This window comes from Brienomyrus brachyistius, unplaced genomic scaffold (assembly GCF_023856365.1).
Source record: "Brienomyrus brachyistius isolate T26 unplaced genomic scaffold, BBRACH_0.4 scaffold49, whole genome shotgun sequence".
In the NCBI taxonomy this organism is placed as follows: domain Eukaryota; kingdom Metazoa; phylum Chordata; class Actinopteri; order Osteoglossiformes; family Mormyridae; genus Brienomyrus; species Brienomyrus brachyistius.
The window spans coordinates 1,630,345-1,652,779 of NW_026042324.1; the positions used below are offsets into that span (position 1 = coordinate 1,630,345).

The window sequence follows — 22,435 nt, forward strand, 5'->3', positions numbered from 1 at the left end:
GCTCTTGCTACAGTTGATGTCAAGGTACATGCATCAACCATAAGAAAGAGACTTAACAAGTTTGATTTGCGTGGCAGCTGTGCAAGGGGGAACCCTTGCTGTCAAAAAAACATCTGGGCAACACTGAAGTTTGCCAGAGACCACCTAGACAAAGACCAGGACTTTTAGAATAACGTGTTTTGGACAGATGAATCTGAAATTGAATTAGTTGGGCGCAGTAACAGAGGACATGTTTGCCGTAAACCAAAGACAGCTTTGAGCAAAAGAACCTCTTACCAACTATGAAGCATGGGGGTGGAAATGTCATGGTTTGGTGCTGCTTTGCTGCAGGAGAACCTGGCTAGCTCGCCATCATAGAATCCACTATGAATCATATCATATCATCATATCAGAGGGTGCTTGAAGACAATGTGAAAACATCTGTCCAGAAGTTGAAGCTGAAGTGGGGGTGGACCATGCAAATGACAATGGCCCATAACATTCCAGTAAATCTACCAAGGAATGGCTTACAAGAAAGAAATGGAGAATTCTGGAATGGTCAAGTCAAAGTCCAAGTCTGAATTCTATTGAGATGTTGTGGGTTGATTTGAAGTGGAAGTGCATGCAAGACACCCTTCAAACATCACACAGCTTAAGGAATTCTGCATTGGACAGTGGGGAAAACTTTCTGCAAGTCGATGTAGATGGTTTGGTAGATGGTTATAGGAAACATCACATTGAGATTATTTCAACCAAATGGGAAAATACTAGCTATTAGGGCACAGGGTGTCCTAACTTATTCCTCAGTAGGAACTGTCATCTTACTTCATTTTCTTTGTTTCTTGGTTTTGCATAAGTGATGCAATTACATCACCTTTACCTACATATATAATGTGAAAGAAGATTTAATATTGATATTTCTTAAGGAACTAAATATTTAATGGGGTATCCTAATTTTTTCATATGACTGTATAAAGTAACACAAAATTTGCATTTAACTAGTGTTCCAGCAGTTCATTAGTACAAAGATGGATGACTATTAATTGCTGTGTAATGACCAAGAAGTTTGTGCTTGCCATTTATGTGCAGACAATAAAGAGCACATGAATGAATCTGTAGTAAATTTGTCTTTATTTCATTTATCATGGTGGCTACAAATGTTTACTAAGAAAAATGGTTATTTGCACTGACGTCCTTGAGAACTTCTGAGGTCTGCATAATTGAGAGATTGTTTTTCCTCGGGGTCAATCTGCAGTGCAACAGGATGGGACTCTCAATTTAAGCTACAAATAGAGAAGTTTCTTGCCCTGTGCAAACCTGTCATAAAATGAGCACTGCCTATAAATCCTTACATTGTGGACAGAGCCTGGCCATTTTGCTTGGGTAACTCAGTCAACTTACAGGGAAAAATTTGGGGGTTGGTGGCGAGATTGGCACTCCAGCTACCATAAAAACTTCACTCAGCCTCAAACGGCAGACAGGACTCTTTTCTGTGCTCTGCGAGAGTAGCTCTGCCACCCACAGGAAGGCTGCAGACATCATGAAGACATCATGCCATACTCTAGTTGCTTTTGCGTTGGTGGATTGGATCCTCCTTCTGGTGTCCAATGTCACTTCTTTCAATGAGCATATAATGAGATTCAGATTAAGGCACTCTCTGAGTGTCTTTTCTGTTGTGTCGGTATATGCTCCAGCTATGTTGAGTGATGTCTCAGTGATGGAGACATTTTCATTGCAGCTTTGTTCAGTGGTTGATGGTTGCCTTTCAGGTGACATTTATCTGGTTATGGGTAACTTCAATGCGACCACTGGCAGTGACAGGGTTAGCTATAAGGACTACGTCAGTTCCCACGGGTCTGGCAACCATGGTGAAAGTAGCTCCATGGTCCTTGACTTTGCAAAGGTCACTGGATCCTGGTTCCAGTGCCCTGAACCACATCGTTGGACTTGGTTCTCCAATACTGGTGTTATGGCGATGGAACTCAAACAAGTCCTTGTAGGTAGATGCTGGAGTTTCCTAGACAAACTTATTGTTGCTACTCTGTAGATTCAGCTTAGGTCCAGTGGGTTACCAATTATTAGGAGTATGAGGCTGGACCTGGCCCGACTCTAAGATTACGCTGTTTCTAACGAGTTTGCATGCAGTCTGTGGACTTTGGTGCAACTGCTGATCGTAATGTGATGTGGGAGACCTTCCAGGATAAGGCTGAAGGTTGCTGTTGGTGTTACTGGTGTTTCCAGTAGGAGTTGTGTTATCTCTCAGGGCACCCTGAATATTATAGAGTGAAATTACAGCATGTGGCTTGATGGCAATTTTGGTCTACTGAAAACTGAGATGGATGGCTGCGTTCATCCAGTTCTGCAAATCCAGTTCTCTTCCTTGGAGATTCACTGTCAGGGCTGGTGATGGAATGGCCCTTACAAATGAAACTGCAGTTGTCATCTGTTGAGCTGGTTACTTTGAGCAGCTGTATAAAGCTAATCCTCTGGCTAGGATGTTGGACATCTCTGGGTCCATGAATCTTAAGGCTGATCATCCGATTAGCACTGAGATTGCATGGGTAGTGAACCTTCTAGGGGGTAGGAAAGATCACAGGGATCTCTGGTATCTGGGGTGAACTTATTCAGGCTGGTGGTAAGGCTGTCCTCCTGGCTTTGCAAGCAATCTTTGATTCCATTTGGGAGACAGGCATCATCCCAACTGACTGGAAAATGGGACTTGTTGACCCTATTTGGAAAGGTAAGGGTGATCACCTGGATTGCAGCAACTGACTTTCCCAAGATTCATGGAATCTTGAAGGAGGCACATTGCCTGCATTCTGATGGACTGTGAGTTGTAGCATTGTGACACGCTTCCCTGAGGGTGATCTGGCTCTCAGGGTCCTCATTGTTGAGAACTCAAGCAGCTGGACCAGGCCAAGGAGACGCCTATATAAGACCTGGCTGTGGCAGATAGATGGGCATTTTCGGAGGATGGAACTGGGCCATGTGTTAGCCTGGGGGATCACCAACTGGGATCCCAAGGTGTTTCATCATGTGGTGGGCGTAGCAACTCTCTGTATCAGTGCCATCTCCCCAACCTGACCTGACTTGTCTGAATATCATTTGTGCAGTGTGGCAATACTTAGGATCATTATTAAAATGTGAATTTAACATTAAAAGTTAAAAAGGGAGAGTGAGGCTGGTTGCCAAGACAAAGATGCACGACATACCCAAGTCAAGATGTACAGATCCCACAGATCTTTTTTTTTAACCTAAAATAACTTTTAATAATAAAATTATACTGTGCATTTACAATCAAATACTATCAAATACTGAGTAATACTAATGTTTATATGTTATATGATTTCATGTGATTTAAATCATTTTAGATACTGTTAACATATTTTTTGGTTACCCATCATCCAAAAGTATTGTTCACAGCTAACTTGCAAACAACCAAAACTGCAAATTTGTCAGGATCAGTCCTTGCCTTATTTGTTTTTTCCCTGTTTGGCCAGCAGGTGTGGCTGTCCATCCCGTGTTTCCCCCTGTTTTTCCCTAGGTTTAGTTCCTAGTGTATCTCCCCAGGCTGCCACGTGGCTAAATGAGCTGCTGAGATCCAGGCATCCTTATTGTTGTGGGTTTGAGGTTCTCAACCGTGTTGGATGTATTGTGCATCCTATATTTATTATGTTATCTTGTATTTAGTTGTTCAGTATTGTCCCTTGCTTTTGCTTCTGGTTTTCCATGTTTTTCCTATGTTCTTAGTGTATCCTGATAGTTTTGGTCCTTAGAGTTTATTGATTGTTTATTATCCTCTTCTGTTTCTCATCATTCCTACTTATACTATTTGCTCAATTGACAATAGCTGGCATGTCTCTGCTGGTCATTGTAGATGTTATAAATGCTTGCTGTTAGTTGTTTCCCGCTGTATATCTTGTTGCTAGCATGTGTATTCCTGGTCTTGGTTATCTACCAGCCTTAGTTAACCCCAATTTGACCCGGTTTCAAATACAGTTCCTTTGCTTTGTAAGGTGCACTGAGGATTGTCATTCACCATGCCCCATCGTGACAGAATTCCAAATTCTTGACTCTGATGGGTGACAGTACTTTATGACAGTGAAGCAACATGAGTTCCATCAGTTGGTCCTGGGTCCATGCAAATGCAAATTAAGCCCACCCATTCAGCACTCACAGCAAGCGATATGGTATGATAAAACGATAGTGTCTAACAGGTATGTGTGTGCATGGCTAGATTCATTTGGTCTTATTAGTGATATGAGTAATTTAAAAACTGCTAAAAAAAATATGTAGCTGAGTCTGGTGTTATTTTGTCATCAAGCGAATTGTTTGGGATTGGCCCACCTGATTTTCTGCCGGCTCACCCGCATCATGATTTCTGGTTCCGCAGTTGGTTCCGAGCATTAGTTGCCATGATGGCTGACTGATGCACAGATTAATCTCAGTTTTTGGGAATGGAATGGGATCAGGGTCACACTCAGGAGGTGCGCTAAACCTACTTTCTGGAATACCCTAGTTCTTTTTTGATATTTTCCTCCTCACTTATTTTCTTAAATTTTTCACAGATGTTCCATATTTTGTATAAGTGATTGGGGTGGGGGGATGCTGCCTTAATCTTTATTGATCTGACTGCAGCTTTTGATACAGTTGTTCATGATGTACTTCTTGATTGCCTGAAGTCCACTGTGGGCATCCAGGCTGTTGTGCTTAGTTGGTTTGCATCCTGTTTCAATTCAGATTGGTAATTGGTCCTCAAGTTCAACATCTATACATTGTGATGTTCCCCAGGGATCAGTTATGGGCCCTGTATTGTTTTCCCTTTATATACTTCCCTTGGGGTCAATTTTCCAGAAATATATCTCTTTCCATTAGTATGCTGATGACACACAATTATACATCCCACTAAAATGCAACAATGGCTCAACCCTAGAATTGTTATCCTGCTCTCTGAAGGAGGTAAAAAATTGGATTGGTAGACATTTTCTTAAGTTAAATGAAACTAAAACAACTAAAAACTAAGTTCTTGGTCTGTTTACTATAGCAAACAGCATTAATTCCTGTTTAGGCAACCTGTCTGCTAATAGCACTCAAGTAAAAAATCTTTAGTAAGGTGTCATCTTTAATTTGTCTATAAAGTTTGACAAGAAGATAAATGCAGTGGGAGTTTTTTTCTAGTTCTGGGTTATTATGAAACATTCTTTTCTATCAAGAAAAGACAGTCACTCATGCTTTTATTTCTTTTTGCCTGGATTTTTGCAATTCTCAGTACATAGGTATCAAACGTTGTTTTTCCATCTTCAGCTGGTATACATTTCTGCTGCCAGAATCCTGACTGGTCTCATTAATTGTATTTTAGGCATTGCATAGTTGGGCTTCTTCTAATATTGATTTTTTTTCTATTTATTTATATATATATAGATTTTATTTATATTTTCTTTCTTACTGTTTCGCACAATATGTGAAAACGTTAATGAAACTTATTGATGATCTCTGTTTGCCAAAGCTCATGGTGTGGGACCCCCGCCCCCTTGGCTCAACAAGATTTCCTTAATACAGTGTTGGGAAATAACAAAATTGTTGTCATATACCACGGTATAATGTCTGGATAGTATGAAGGTCTGATTGTGACAGTTGCATATTCTGCGATGTTGATATTAATGTCGCTCAGGCTTAAGAGGACTTATTTTTTTATTTATTTTTTAGCTTTATTTTATGTATATCATTGCATAGGTCAATATTACCATTGTCTGTGGGGTACATCTTCTAAACCAATGAAATGGTTAAACTCTAGGCAAGTTACCAAATAATAATAATAACTGGAGAGAGGGGCTGTGGGAGTGACAGCATCGGATTCCCTAGAGAGTACCATCACCTGCTCCACTCATCTAATCCATACTCCTCGCACATTCACCAAAGAATTGACCAGGGAGCCTGCCACAGGCAGAGTGACCGGAAATACAAACCCCAGTAGAGGGAAGATATGTGGGAGCGGAGCAATTGGGGAATCAGGTACCAACAAAGGGGCCTAAGAGTCGGCCAACATGGTCTTCTTGGGGTCTGGAGCAGGCAACGCAGCCTCCTAGGGCCCTGAGGCGGTGCCTCCTCAGGGCTAAGTGCTACAGAAGCGGCTGGGGAAGTATGCTGGAGAAGTGATGGGGAATCAGGCACAGGAGGAACAGTTGAGGAATCAGGTGCTGTAGAAGTGGCTTCTTCCAAGCTTGGAACTTGGGACTCTTGAGGGCTCTTTTCTGGGCTGGGAACATGGAACTCTGGCAGGCCCTCTTCTGGGCTGGGAACTTCGGACTCTGACGGGCTACCTTCTGGGCTGGGCATAAATGCGGCCTCTTCTGTGCTTGACACTGAAGACATAGACAGGACTCCTTTTGGGTCTGGCACTGGAGATGTGGATGGGGTTTCTTTTGGGCCAGAGACTGGAGATGTGGATGGGGCTGCTTCCAGGCCAACCAAAGCCTCCGACCCCTCAGAGGGGATTTACTGGCTGGTCTTCTTGCCTCCTCTCTGAGGTTTAGCGTTCCCAGAGGCAAGGGACTTACATTGCTGGAGGCTTTCATCTGGTTCGTTATATCCAGCAAGGCATCTGGTTCCTGAGAGTCTCACTGAGGAGAGTGCATGTGCAACTTCTGCCCCACCTTTTTGAGTTGGGCTAAAGCCTCCAGAAAATATTGAATGGACAGGTTTCCCAACAAGTACCTGTATACATCCAGGAGCTAAAAATGTCAGTGACCAGGATGTATGAGGAAATTGGTTGCCCGTCCTCCAGTGATAGGGTGATCACCATGGTTAACAGTGTCGGGGTCTGTACTGTCCAACCCTGCCCTGTGTCTCCTCCTCATTTGGCCAGCAGGTGTTGCTGGCCATCCTGTCTCTTGTCCTCCAGCCCATGTGCTCTTCCTGTTCCCGGGTCTGCTGCATGGCTCAACAGGTTGAGCGGGTGGCTTAGGGACATGTATTCCCCTGTCATGGGTTCAAGGCTGGCTAATGATCAGCCTTATCTTTTTCTTTGTATTTGAGTTTCTGTTCCCCAGTGTTTAATGTTTCCTGTTCTAGATTTGCCCTCCTTGTGTTCTGTTCTGGTTTTATGTTGTACTTTGTTTTCTTCATTTTCCTAGTGTAGTATTCCCCTGTGTTTCCTTGGTTTCAGGTCTATAGTTCCTTAGTTCTGTGTTCATTAGTGTTAGTTGCTTCACTTGTGTCTTGTTGCCCTGTGCCCATGTTGATTGGTTGTTTTTGATGATTCACACCTGCCCTTAGTTAGTCCTTGTTATTAGTGTATTTAGGTGTCTGCCTTTGTTTGTTGCTCTAGGTAGTCATTGCCCAAGTTACTGTATGTTGCTTTGTCCAATTGCTGTGTACTGCTCCCAACTTGGATTATTCTATCGTGTCTTTAAATTAGTTCTTGTTTTTCCTGTATGCCTTTTGACCCCTCGAAGTCTGTTTTATTTTGTGCCTTCCCCTGTGTGCTCAGCTTGTTTAACAAATCCCTTTGTCTGGAGGCATGAGTGCATCGTCACCTCATTTATGGCTGCATCATGCCCCGTCACTATAACAAAGAACCTAACTTTCTGTCTCGCGGATCTTGGGATGTAGGGAATGAAGTCTTCCGGCGAGATAGAGGGTGTGATGGTAGTTTAGAACTAGGGGTCATGCTATTGGATTTTCATGCAGGGTTGGTCATTTTGTCATTACTGGTTGTAGGAAAGGAGGAATGATCCACAACAAAGGGGTTTTATTATAAACAACACAGAGAAACCAGAAACAAAAGGACCACCAGGGGGTGAAAACATAAGGCAGGTAGGTAATCAAGGATTATCAAGAGCTAGCACTAAAGAAGAAAACACCATGGGACCAGACCATGCATGGAGTAAACACACACCACACTAACACCTACAATGACTGACAACAGGACAAGGGCAGGAACAAAAAAGTGTGTGTGTGTGTGTATATACACACACGAGAAATGAGGACTAGACAAGTAACAGGTGTTCGTCATTGATAATTAACCAAAAACTATGGATGGGAGTTACTAGGGACAGGTGAGGGTCATTAACAATCACTAAGGACTCAAATACAGTACTAAGAAGGGGATGGCCAGTGACATATGCTGGCCAAACAGGGAAACAATGGACAGGAAAGTACTGATCATGATGTTACTTATTACATATTCCATTTAAAAGCCAATTTTCAGAATCGTTCCCCACCAATTAGGTGGTTCCCTCTATTTTTTTTGGGAATGTCAATGTCCATATCTTAAAATATCATTTATATTAGTCGTATTTTTATATGTCAAAATATTTATATTTCTCATTTGCACTATGACTAACTTTTTAAGTGATATAACAGTAGAAACTCTAATCAGACATGGATTGTGTTCTTTGAGGGAACAGCAAACAGAGGAAACGAGTTACAGTGCAGTTCCAGTTCGCTTCAGTTTTTGACTCAAGAAGGGTCAGCTCGGTAAAGGCATTGCTGGGTTTGGAGAGCGACAGTGACGTAAAACCGAGGAGACATTTATTTACTGTTGCATCATTATTTATTATGTGCTCATGTCTGCTAGCAAGTCTGTATGAATCACCATCAAATGTTAGCGGAATTACTATTTGCTTATTTAATTTTGCATTAGGAATCCATTCCATTCAGTTGTTCTATAGTACTTTATTAAAATAGGTGGTTAGAAATGTTCAGGTTCAGAGTCATTGGGTATGCATCAATACATCCTGATGTGCGATACTACTAATAATTAATAATATATAGAATATACCCTTTTTACCTTCAGATAATTAATGCATATCCACACAGAACACTGGTATCTCCATGCATACTGACAAATCAGATAGTGGTGAGGTAACCAGCTGGGTTAGGTCATGCTTCTGGCCCTGCTAGTAAGCAGGGCCTTGTCAGTGTGGGTACTGCTTGGATCATTTACAATGGAAAAAAGTCAGTTCACAATATAGCTCGGGTATGGCTTGGTTCTTCTCTGGCAGTGGAAAAGCAATGAAAAGCATAAATGAGGCACTTGAGCTACTTTTTGGAGCCAAAAGAGTGCCTAGAGGGAATTGAAAACAATGGAACATCAAAAATCTGCTAATCAAAGCACATGGTGTCAGTGGTAAAACTTATCATTCAGGGTGGGGGCGGGTGTCCTGTTGAAAAATTTGCCATTTGGGAGGAGGTATCGTGCTAGTGGATTGAGCAGCCAAGTTAAACTATTCCCTCTTTGGCTGGGGCTCTAGGATGTAGCCTAAGATAGACTTTACTGTACTCTGCCCCTTAGGCTAAGGTTAATTTAGAATTTTTGCGCAAATTTATTTCATTGTGTTCTTTCCATGTCTGGTCTCAATTTGTCTACCACTTTAGTGGAATAGTATAAAATATAGGAAATGTAATGTTGGACGGTATCTTTGCACAGTTTTCTTCTTCTGCTGTTAGACCACTTTGTGCCAGTTCAATTGTCAGTGAAACAACCAGTAACACAGGACTTTGAAAAGTTGAGTAGCATGAAATCTCAGAGTAGATATAGTCCATTATGGCCAGGACAGGGAGGGGGGGGGCAACTTTCAATAAACACACAATTAATAGAAATGCCAAAAACACACACGTTATAATTAAAATGATCATATTAACTTATATCCATAAACGTAGCTTCTGGAAATTCTATCTTCATGGGGCAGGTTTGTTTCATAGGCACGATATACTAAATTGTGTACACAATTTAGTTTAACATTCCCAAGAACACAATTATTATATTTTTGCACTCTCAATTTGCTATTTAAATCTCTCAGAGTCATTTACAATTTAATTAAATGTAATGTTTTGATTATTTGTGTTCCTGCCTCAAGAAAATGTGACCAGAAAGCCAAAAAAGTGACATGAGCTAACACGAATCTTTGTAATAATGCATAGTATGTCTCCCAATCCAACTCGGTCTTATTCTGCTAGACCTGGCTCTTTCCAGTGTGTCAACCAATTCAGTTATGGAAATTAGACATTATGGTCATCTAATTCTTAATACTGTGCATGGTAAGCACATATGTCTAATATATTTATACATCTCTGAGCCCATATATTTATAGTAACGCATAATAATTCTCCCATTTCAAATTTATCCTCCCCAGGCCCACAACAATAAAATTTGTTGAGGGGGCGGGATTAATTCAAATTGCAAACTTCAAACAGGACACAAAATATATCCCATATTGGTTCAAAACCAGACACAATATTTTATTTTTCAATATGGGTCGATCGTACAATATATGGGACGTCGACAAAATCTAACTATCACGTTTCCCGAAAGACTTAAAGCAGGGCTACACAGCCTTGTTCCTTTTGTTATTTCTCCCCAGAAAGGTACTCCTTCTAAAGCAATGGGGCCTGTTGGAGTGTCACGAAGAGTACTGAAATCTAATCTACTGCGATTAGACCCCACAAGGGGTCAAAAGTAAACGGGGATGAACAAAGACTAATTACAAAATGGTCAGGGCAACAAGGGGCAGGCAGGTAACAAAGAACACAGCATACAACATTAAACACTTCAGCAACATTAATGACTCAATGAGGAACCGAATGTGATCAGGAACTTAAATACAACAGACTAACAAGGATAATGCAGGACAGGTGAAAACAATTAACAAGGACTAGTAAAACAGGCAACAGGTGACACTAATAATAAACTCAAGGAACTAAACAGGGAAACTAAGAACTGACAAAGAAACAAGGAAAACAGAATCTAACACTTGGAATAACAAAGAATGGTAAAATACAACTAAGGCACAAAGCAAGAAACCAAAACTGAATACAAATCACAGGACTCAACTGATACAAATGAAACACTAGGAACAAAATACAAAAACAGAGGAGGCATACAAAAACGCAAGACAGAGGGGTTCACAGGCAGCTGCATGCTCAATACATTGAGCCATGCGGCTGCCAGAGAACAGTGGAAAACACAAAGACTGACAGGAGGGACAGGGTGGCCACCGACACCTGCTGGCCAAATGGGGAAGGGACACGAAAGACCCTGAGAAAGAATTTATCGTGGACTTCAGGAAATAAGCCCCTCCACTGCAGCTACTCTATGACATAGGCACCGAGTTGGAACAGGTAAAAAGTTTCAGTTTCCTAGGACTCCACATCTAGTAATCTATGCTGTTCATCAAATACCACTGGCTACTGTAAAGAGAGCTCAGCAGTGCCTGCATTTTATAAAACGGCTGGACTGAACTGCCAAGCCCTTAATCCAGATCTACATAGGTTTCAAAGAGCATCGCAACAGGAACCACCACACAGTGTGAAAGCTCTGCAGACAGTCATAAAGGGGTGCTTTCACACTGCAGGATCTTTTTAAGGAACCACAACATTTTTCCAGAACCAGGGACTTTTGTTGGGTTCACACCGCGGGAACTTGGCCCGATTGTAGTTCCTCAGAGGCAGAGTACCTACTCCAGACTAGGTATTTTTCTTCCAAACATGAATACTGGGGAGTGATAGCTTGCTGACTGGTTGACTGCAAGCACTCAGAAGTGTGGGGGAAAGAGATATACTTAGCAGAGCTGAAATGGAGCACATGGAATAATTTTTGTACCTCAAATTTATGTCAGGAAAATGTTTTTTCACTTGCGTCTATATGTCTGAATCAAAAAATCTGACCGATAACCAATATAATTTTGTCTACTATTGCTGGTGCCAGCAGTTAAACTTGCCAGCGCTTATTAGCGGAACACGTTACACCATGTTTTATTTTGTGAAACCGAAAGATCAATCACAAGGAACTCCATAATACCGAAAATGAATGAATGTGTATAAATAAAGAGCTGTGTCCCGTTTGATCAACAAAACAACATGTTTATCCTGCATTATTTTGGGGTGGGGGTGGCATGGTGGTGCAGTGGTTAGCACTGTTGCCTCACACCTCTGGGACCCAGGTTTGAGTCTCTGCCTGGGTCACATGTGTGTGGAGTTTGCATGTTCTCCCCATGTCATCGTGGGGTTTCCTCCGGGTACTCCGGTTTCCCCCCACAGTCCAAAGACATGCTGAGGCTAACTGAACTTGCTAAACTGCCCGTACGTGTGTGTGAATTGTGTGTGAGTGTGTCCTGCGATGGACTGGGCCCCCATCCTGGGTTCTTCCCTCCATCATGCCCATTGCTTCCAGGATAGGCTCTGGACACCCCACAACCCAGTAGGATAAGCAGTTTGAAAAATGGATAGATGGATGTTTTGGGGCATTATTGGGCATTTCACATCCTAAAACTACAGATCCAGACCAAGATTTTGTTTCTACCAACTGCCTGAGCATAAACAATCACAGTGTACTCACCTGGTTGGTAGAAACAAAATCTTCATTTGAATTTGTAGTTTCTTGACCTGAAATGCTCAACACTGGTGAAGGGTAACCTAAGAGCTTATCTTATACTAATTTAGCATGAATGTTCCAGTTCGTGTTGTTCAATGTGAAAGCAACAAATGAAAGTGGCCAGGAGCTATAAAAAGTGACCAGTTGAGACAGCCCAGGAACTTATAATCAGGAACCATGTTCCAGAATGTTGGTGTGAAAGTGCCTAAAGACTGCAGAGAGGATTGTACGTTCACACCTATCCTCCATGGAAATCATATACAGCCACTGCTGCAGGAATAAAACACAGGCAATCATCAGAGAGATCACCATCATCTAGGACACAGTGTAGTGGAGGGAGTCTAGGTATAACTAGAATGCATTATAATGCACAGAACACGTTTCCATGACAGTAATCAAGTTGTTTGCTTAGGACATTCAAGATGGGGAGAAGTACCCTCATTCCAATCTCAATCAGTATGCCATTGTTAAACTGGACTTTAGATGGCAGATGGCTGTGTTCATAAGATGGCAGCTGCAGGCTCCATTTTCGCCCTCAACTGCCCTCCGTCATGCAATTCCAATTCTGGGTTGATTTGGGGTCTGTCATGGAGAAGATTTTCAGTGGTAGATTTAATATTTTTGCCAAGATCCATCAAAGATCAAATAGAATAATAATAACAAACAGACATCCTGTTCACAAGGATAAGTCTCTAATCAACTCATCCTTTGCTTTGCGATCACTATACAGTGCTGCTTCAATTTTGTTGTGATTTCTTTCAAAATTTGATTAGGTACAGATCTTCACCTGTCTTCACATGTCTGAAGGGTGAAAAAGATCCATTAAATACTTTTTTAGTTACTGTGTTCACAAGACCAAGTGTCTTCCCCAGCTATCATTTTCTTCCTTTGTTGAGTTATCATCTTAATGTGACTGTCAAGTCTGCCCACTATCAGAGCCATATGAACAGTGGAAATGAGGCCCCTGTCACAGAATCCTGTAAATAGCCGGCCAATCGTGGAAATTAGATGTGCCTGCATATGTATTTTTTTTTAACACCATGCGGGTGATTGAGCATCTAATTAAGGTTTCCTTTTTAATCAGCCTACATCTGAAACATCAAGAAAAGCACCCAGCACTGTCTGCTATTGAATGTCATGAGAATACCATACCATATTTTATGCTTGAAGGTACTACAGGAGCATAATCTGAAATATGTAAAATTCTACATTTAGGTCATTGATTAATCCATCCCTCCATTTGCTAACCCAACCAGGGTCTAGAGCCCATCCTGGAGGCTACGTGTGCAAGACAGGGAACAACCCAGGATGGGGTGCCAACCCATCATAATCATTTTCACATCATATACACTGGAAATATGTGTATCAAATTTCTGGTGCAACTTTATGCTGGCAGCTGAAAAGAATTAATTCCAACGTAGCCCTGATACAACTCTTTGGCATTTTTCCCGCTGCCATTCCTGGAATAATGCATATAGTTCCCTCCTCTCGTAAATCAACGACACTCACTGCATCAAAGCCCCTTTCCAGGAAAGTATTGGAATTAGGGTACCGAATGCAGAAACCCACAGATTTAATTAACCATTCACCCTTAGGTCAGATTAATGTGTATATATCGTATTCAACTTTAGTATTTTTTTAAATCAATATATAATATGTATTGCGAATATTTTCATTTCCAGTTGTGGCTAAGCATGATAGGAATACTTGCATTTTATTTAGATATATATTTTAACAAACGACCCTAAATTTTATACTTATACAGTATATATAAGTATTTATACAGTACTCCACCTTTGCAGATGCAACGTATGCACGGGAAGCGTGTCTGTTTCTCGCGCTTAAGTCTGTACTGGGACAAAAGAAACACCTGAATCCATTTAAACCAACACACGGACACAGCGGACCTGTTTTTTCCCCCTCGAATTCATTTCCATTCGCAGTATAAACCCTCGAAAGACGAACAAACAGTAGATACTCAGGCGTCAACTTTCTTCATCGAAGATACCTTCCTTTCAGTATATTCATTAGTATGAATAGATTCATTAATCCCCAGACTACTAACCTTGGGTTAAACAGTTTAACTTAGTGAAACCACACGGCGACTACGGTAGCCCCAGATACAACGATTCAGACACACCCCCGGGGGCATTGAAAATCTTCAAATTTGAACTCGAAACCAAAAAAGCGACTCCGGTGTTAAATTTCCAAACTTCGCTATGAAAATGCATCTCTAAACACGCATCTGGAAAAACAAGCGAGATGGCAACAGCATGTTTATGTGGTCTGTCGAATATTATATGTCAGCATCCCCTTTCAAGATTTGGTACAGTCCAGTCCCCGTTTTGATCGTCCAGCATTGCTAAGCGCACGCTAATGTTGCAGCAGGCGCTCGCGGTGTCAGCGGCGTCGTAGTCTGACGTCGTGCGGCAAAACTTCTCAACTGAAGAGCCGTCGCAACTGCGGGACTAAAGCAGACTCAAGAGGCATTTAAGCAATGATTTGAAAGTAGTAGTTATGAATCTCAATCCCTTTAATATGAGGGACGTTCATTGAGCCTAGCAAAAAAGTGTATTTTATATTTGCAAAACGGCACAACTTGAAGAAACAAGGTTCAAAAATGCAGTTTCTTATAGTGCTTTGTGGCACTCTTGTAAGCGTGTCGTTTTACAGTCAAGGTAAGTACCCCTCCAAGAGATGTGACTTCCATAAAATGTAGTTGTATGTTTCTTTTAACATTACAGCCCGGTGTCTTCTTTCAGTATCTGGTCAGTTTCATAACAAGTCGCGCAGACTATTTTAGATTCAGCCATACCTTTTTTTTCTCAAAGGCATATCACAATTTACAGTTAAAATAAAAGTATACCACATGGTCTTTCTATATTATTATTATTATTATTATTATTACTATTATTTGTAATAGTTTCAAAACGTTACACTTTCTATGTATTTTTTTCTGTGACCATCTCTATGAAAAAATTGCGTTAATTTATAAACTTTGAGTGAGCCTGCTTATTTATTTGGATTAGTTTTAAAATGATCTGTTTATTTCTGTTTTCGCACTTTCTTCTTAGTTTGTGCAAAAGAAAGTATTTCCAAAGTGAGACACCGATGATCAAATAGCCGTTTTCCTTCTGCGCTTTACCTATTACGCATGATTTGCTTTCTTCGCCGCACTGATTGTAATGTATGTATCTTCCCACTGAAATGACATCTGTGACTGGAAATACGTGCTTTCATGTGATCGTCGCCGTTTACTGTCACTGATTAGATAACGCTGGATAAAGCGTGGGACATATGTCAAACTCCAGTTTGCAGATGGGATCGGGGTTACCCACGTTTTACCAAAAAGTGCATCTTGTATGTTTTCCACAAACTTAGGTTTTATACTTAACTGTTTTTTTCGTAACACATTATATTTACAACATGTTGAAACAGCCACCTCTAGTAGTCTGGAATGCAGGAACCTTATTGAGCTACGGACAACCTCTTAAAGAAACAGGATATGACAGACACTTCTGTGCTGATAAAGACATTAAACCAATGTGAGGCAGTAAGACTTTCAAAAAATAGATTTTTTTTCATAGTTACAGTATAATTGGGTAACTGAATAACACATTTGTTCAATCATCTACCACTGCCTTCACAAGTGAATGATAGATATTCTGGTTATAATTTTTATTACCTTGTATTTGGTTTAATATCCAACTGTCAGTAAAAGGTACACTGATGAATTTCACCACTATATATGCCATGTCTCTTCAATGGGTACTCTGGAAAGTTTTTCTACTTCTTTTTTTTCCATGGAAGATTTTGAATTCTTCGGAATTGTGATTATACTTTGAGTTGTGCTTCAACACATTTTGTGTAAAATCCTCTTTTACACACAGGTCGAAACTATTAGCAAGCACAAGCTTATAAAAAAAAAAAGTGGATGGAGTAGAGGTGTCTTTATTTTTAGTTAAACATTAATGCCTGGTCTCGTAGTTAAAGGATAGACCTTTTATGATATTACATTCCCTAAAGCTTTTTCTTTGAAGTTATATGTTGCTCAATTTCTAACCCTTTAATTCATGGCATCAAAATTTTATGCTCCCTACATCAGAAAGGCTTATTCACATGAAAATGTGTCACTGAAGCAAAGTAGAGGGCTAAAATATAACTACCTCCAATATATATCAGTGGCTGATCTGAGCCACTTTACGCCTTAAATATAAGTTTATATTGCCGCATCCAGAAATGAATACATACAGATATCACTGCTGGTTTAGACTTTATTATTAAATTCAGTAAATTTTATTGTTGCTGAAATGGTTAAAGTAGCAGTGGTCGTTATTCAGTATTGAGTGAGATATGCGTATGTTTCTCTGTGTGTAATGGAAAGAAGAGGCTTTAGGATAGAGATGGAATGAATGTGTTATATGGAAGAAGCCAAAGCAGGGTGGATAGTGTGTCTGTTACAAGGTTTTGTGGTCTTTTATTTTTAGCAGAAAAGTTTTTGTTGCATTAAATGTGATGCATGTATTTCTTTGCTTTATATGACTGAGACAAGTATAAAAATTAAAGCACAGGCATGTCTGTTTTGATTCGCTTAAGCTCACAAAAAGAATTCATTTATAATTTACACAAAATATAGTCTGTCCATCTACATATTTAGCAGTTTTCAGAGTGAACATGCAGGTGAATTTATTGTAAAGAGGGAACAGTTGTATGTGCAGTGTTTCCTGAGCCCCCCTCCACCTGTATTGATGTGGATGTGTGTAGAATTTTTTTTAATCCCGTCTGCTCCTCCAGTTTCATTGGCTGTGCCGGACCAAGCTGTAGACTTTGCTTTCGTATCGTCGACACATGTGGATGTGCATGGCTGAGACACTTGTGTGAGCCTTAGTGAATGGTAATGGATATATGAGAATGCCACTGCAGGACATTTGAGAAGCACATGAGAGAGCGCCCAGGGTTTAGCTGGTGAAAACAGCACTGAATGTTATGAATACCCCGCCCCCCCATCACCCCCCCACACCACTACACACACACACACACACACACACACACACACACACACACACTGATCTAATCATTAAAACAGACACACTCATCTGATTACCATGTTTTTTTGTTATGATTGTATAAATAACAACTGGAAAGCAAATAAGTGAGTTGAGCACTAGCTGGTTTATTTACACACACATATATATATATATATATATATATATATATATATATATATATATATATATATATGTATATATATATATATATATATATGTATATGTGTGTGTGTGTGTGTGTGTGTGTGTGTGTGTGTGTGTGTGTGTGTGTGTGTTACCTGAACCCTTGGAATCCAGAGCCCTCCATACTTTATATAGATCATTTTAGCGATGAACAACATTTTTCTTTTTTTTTATTTTGTTTGTTCTAAAACCGTAAGGGAGCTGTGAAGATACAAGTTTGAATAATTCATATTTTCTCACATCTGTTAGACTTAATGTAAGAAATATGATTTAAAGTGTTTTGATGATTTAAAGTGTTTTGTTACTATACATTTTACCATTTGAAATATATTTGGTACATAAACCCATGCCTGACGTTAAGCTAGGTCTTTTTAGTTTCGCAAGTAGGGAGTATTATATACAATCATTATATAATACGTAGGTAATATTTTTCATGTTTCTTGTTTATATCTTGGACATTCTGAAAGGTTAAATACTTTAACAGATTTAGATAATGAAGCGATCTTTTGTTTTTACAGAAAATCATGCCTAGAACACGTGGGCATTTAACTGTGGTGTATATGTGTCGAGTTATTGACATGGCTGTACACTTTTTTTTTCCAACACAGCCTTCTGTTGTTTGAGCTGGTTATGCTAGTAAATATAATAAAGTTGGTAGAATAAGAGCAGTTTTACAATTTCAAGAAGTATAGTATGTTGATTAGCACCTTCAGCTACTGGTGATTTCTTTGAGTACCCAGTCTTTGTCAATCACATGTGCACTTATATTTCGTTTCACCAGTAGCTGTGTGGTGACATGTTTTGGGAAGGATGTCATTTACTGTGGGACTTAGAATGAGAAGAGAAATATGGGGAGGTCCTTTTATGGGGGGGGGGGGGGGGCAGTGCTTGGCATTTCAGCATTTGCAGTCTTGTGTTTTTCCTGGACTTTTTCTGGAAAGAGTGCTTTCTGTTCTGCTGTCTGGTAGGGTCCCGCATTTTTGCAGCCTGCAGTAATGAGGGCAGACAGCTGAACAGGAGCTGCCCTCCGATGACTGCGTTTGAGATGTTATCTTTGTAGGCCTGGCAGAGACCTTTTTCGTCCTGTTCTGCAGCATGCAGGGTGGCTGGGGTCTTGTCTGCAGCTTGGGGAGGGGTGCCCTGTGCCTCTGTCTCTGTGAGTGGGAGGGGGTCGCTTTCAGGAGCTCAGGGGCAGAGAATTGCTCATTGTGCAGAGTGAGTTTTCACAAACTAAATCAATTCTTTAAGCTGTAGTTTCCCACATCTGTGATTCAGGAAAATGGAGGTTGATGCAACAGTAGGGACTCATGACACATTTTTTATTTAATAAGATTGCTCTTTGTCTTGAGGAATGCCAGAGAAAATCTAATTGACGTGTCTGGTTCATTTTTTGGTGACTGATAAAGACATTGAGCAGAAGCGTAAGGACATGCATGTATTGTTACTGTAAAGTGGCAACATCACGGGGCCTTCTTTAAATGTATTCAGATTAAACTACTTATGCCCCTTTATGGGTGAATCACAGGGCATCTGGTGGGGGCAGCAGAAGAGCAGAGCTTGATGACAGCAATATTGTCCCAAGCTTGTGATGGGCTGCAGCAGTGTCTAATGAAGCCGTCTTGCCGGATACAGTGGGTTTTCACAGCCTCATGGGCCATCAGGGCATGCATACCGTGAGGATTGGGCTTGTGAAAGGAAACAAAAACACTGGGGCTGGACGGGGATAGTGGGTGGGGGTGGGGAAGCCGTTGTCATCGCAAAGCCAGAGTGTCACCCAGAACGAGTGAGGGGCCCAGAGGCAGAAACGTAAACCTGCTTGCTCATTGCCACAACGTGCACAATAAAGTTTAGATTAAAAAAAGGTCAGAGCAGAAATAGCTGAGGAGCCGGACTGGGCAGAGGAGGGGGCTCTCTGTGTGAGTGCCTAAAAACATTTATTCCTTTACGGAGTGCTCTACTGAGACTGACAAGATGATTTCCCCTTTCTAATTGGTGTCAGAGGCAAAGTGCTATTTGTCTAGAGAACATTCTGGGTCCCCGGGTTTCACGCTGGCCATTTGCCGTTTTGTCCCTCCTGCCCTCTATGCTTTTCCTGGTGACGGCCACAGCTGTTGCCCCCTTTGGTGGGCTCACAGTATTAAAATGCTGGGGGTGGGTGGGGTTGGTGGCTATCTATGTTGTCTTAGTGTAAGGGTGTCAGAATGGGCCATGTTATGTTGGAGTGCAGGAAACAAACAGATGGTTAGTTTTTTAGGGGAATATTTTATGTGCATGTAATGACATGAATCGCAGTCTAATTTGAAATGTGTGACTTAGCTGATATATAGTGGTGTATTGGTATATGTCCTTCACATGAGCAGTTGGTTTCTCTTATTTAATGCCTCAATGCCATACACCCAAGCGGTTTTCCCTGCAGCATCCATCCACTACCGTGGTTTGTTCCTTGGGAGCACTAGTCAGTGTAGTGGCCTGAGCAACAAGCTCTATTAAACAAACAATATTGGGTCCAAATAGGCCTTTCAGCCAGGGGACTGGAGTGGCAAAGCTGCTGAAAGAGCCGCTTCCTAATGAAGTCAGGGAACTCAAGTGTTGCATTGGGCCTGCGCCTTTCACAGGCACTTCCATGGGCAAAGTGTCAAAACAGCCCAGCCTCTGACTGGCTTTAAAGTGTCTAAATGGTGCCTTTTGATTTTTGTGTTGTTTGGATTTAAAGGAGGGGGGTGCTAGGAGGAGACGGGAAGCAGAACAACATCTTAAAACGCTTGAAACAATGTGTGTAGACACATTTTTTCCTGTTCCCCCAGAATTGTGACTCTGCTGGCAAAGCAGCATGAGTGTGATGCTGTGCGTGCACTGAGACCATGGTCCCTTTTCTTCTTTCTTTCTTTCTTTCTTTCTTGCTTTCTTTCTTTCTTTCTTTCTTTCTTTCTTTATATTCTTTCTTTTTTCTTTCTTTCTATTTTTTTCTAACGTTCTTTCTTTCGTGCGTACATTCTTTCTTTCGTGCGTACATTCTCTCTTTCGTACGTACATTCTCTCTTCCGTACGTAGTATTTCTTTTGTACCTATATACTTTATTTTTCCTTCCTTCCTTCCTTCCTTCCTTCCTTTGCCTGCACTCAGCTGTGTGCCTGTGTTTTGAAGGTTGCAGATTTGGACACATGGGGGCCCAGGATCCACTGTGGCGGTTGTTTTTGTAGTACTAGATGAAGCAAAGGGAACCTCAACCACATGCAAAGCACGTCTGAATGATCTCAGTGAGCCGTTAATGAAGCTCGAGTATCATGTTGACTTCTTCTCAATGTTTTGTTGTTTTGTGATAATTGGACAAGTGTATCTACTTTGTTTCTCTCATTTTTGGCTGTCCTTTCAAAATGGAGGAATTTGTTGTAAATATAAAAGGCTGACATAAGACGCAATGACCAACTTATGTCTCTCTCACATGGGGCCTCGCTGCCTCACTCAATAGGCTTGCTCAGAGATTCCATATATGTTTCCTCATGTTTCATGCACTTAAACACACTTCAGATCCTTGACAAATGTTCGTAATTCAACACATTGCCTCTGTTTAGATGTTCTCAGTAACAATGACCCAAACTGAAACCCTGACCTTCATTGTTGAAAAGTCTTCAGAACTGCGTTTACCAAGTGAAAGTCCGAAAGGGAAGTCCATAGCCCTCCCTGTTCCAGAAAACAACATACAACTTGTCCCGGAGTTATAGCCCAAATGCCATGAATCATCAACCACCAGCGTTTATCTGGCTCCATCACTAACTAGCAGAACAACCCCAAAACAAAAAAGGCTTTTATTAATAAACAATGGAATCATTTTTTAGGGTTCACTTTCCGTTGTGCCTCTCCAGTGCCTGGAATAGCTCAAAGCTCTCTCTCTCTCTATATATATATTTTTTTTTTGTATATCCAGGACTTTTTTTGGAAGCGCTAATTTTGTGGGCCGTGTGTTCTAATAACATTGCAGTCATAGAGCGATTTCAGACTGGCTCAAGCCAGTTCAGCCAAAATCAGATATGTTCTCATCTGAACGCTTACCAAGTATACATTTGCTGCAGGATTCAGCACCAATGGGTGTAAGCACCCTGTAGTGTCTGTGATGTGAAGGACATCCTGGCCAGGAAGCTGGAGGTGTGAAACGGTAGCTTAGCTGGAGGCAATGCGTGATGGCTTTTCCCTTGGGGAAATGAGTGGCATGTAATTGATTTGGCCTGGCAAGAGGAGGTGAAAGATTGGCGTGCCCCCTCACCCTCTTCATAATGAGCACTAGCAAATTTTAGCAATTAAAACAGAATATACAATTAAATTGATTACTGAATACAGCGGTTATGGATTATTTAGTCATAAGTAGTGGCTCGACACTCATTTCCTTGACTTTTTTCTTAATCTCTCTCTCCCCCCTTTGCTGTACCCTCCCCACCCAGATAATTAGGCCTCTCCACCACAGGGGTCAACTTTATATGGGAAGCACTGTAGCCATGCACAGGTGCATGGCCTGAGGGATGGCTGTCACAGAAAAATTGATACCCTTGCATTGTTAGAGACAAACAAAACACGACCTTTATTTTGACGGTGAACAATGTGAAATTAAACCAAACTCTTTATAGTGTTTCCTTTTTTTGCCTTGGTTATTTCTTCTATCACAGATCTGCTAAAGAATATGGATATATTTAAACAACTTTTTGTAGCTAGTTACAGGCACACCTGTACCTGTGGTCTTACTGTCATCAGGGTTGCTCTGAAGCAACCAGCACACTCATTATATTGAGGGGTGACCCTTTCGAAGAATTCACAATGGAACAAAGCAGGCCTTCAGTGAGATGGAGGATTGACATGCATT

The 22,435-nt window shown here is 41.0% G+C and overlaps 1 protein-coding gene across 3 annotated transcripts in view; it reads left to right on the plus strand.

Annotated features, from left to right (window-relative positions):
- The first annotated feature begins 14,723 nt into the window (after positions 1-14,723).
- LOC125723476 (low-density lipoprotein receptor-related protein 4-like) overlaps positions 14,724-22,435 on the plus strand; it is a 103,602-nt gene continuing 95,890 nt past the window's right edge. For all 3 annotated transcript variants that reach the window (XM_049000075.1, XM_049000076.1, XM_049000077.1), the window contains exon 1: positions 14,724-15,030. In XM_049000075.1, the coding sequence (XP_048856032.1) occupies positions 14,973-15,030 (58 nt within the window). In that variant the 5' untranslated portion in view covers positions 14,724-14,972. The remainder of the gene's footprint in view (positions 15,031-22,435) is intronic.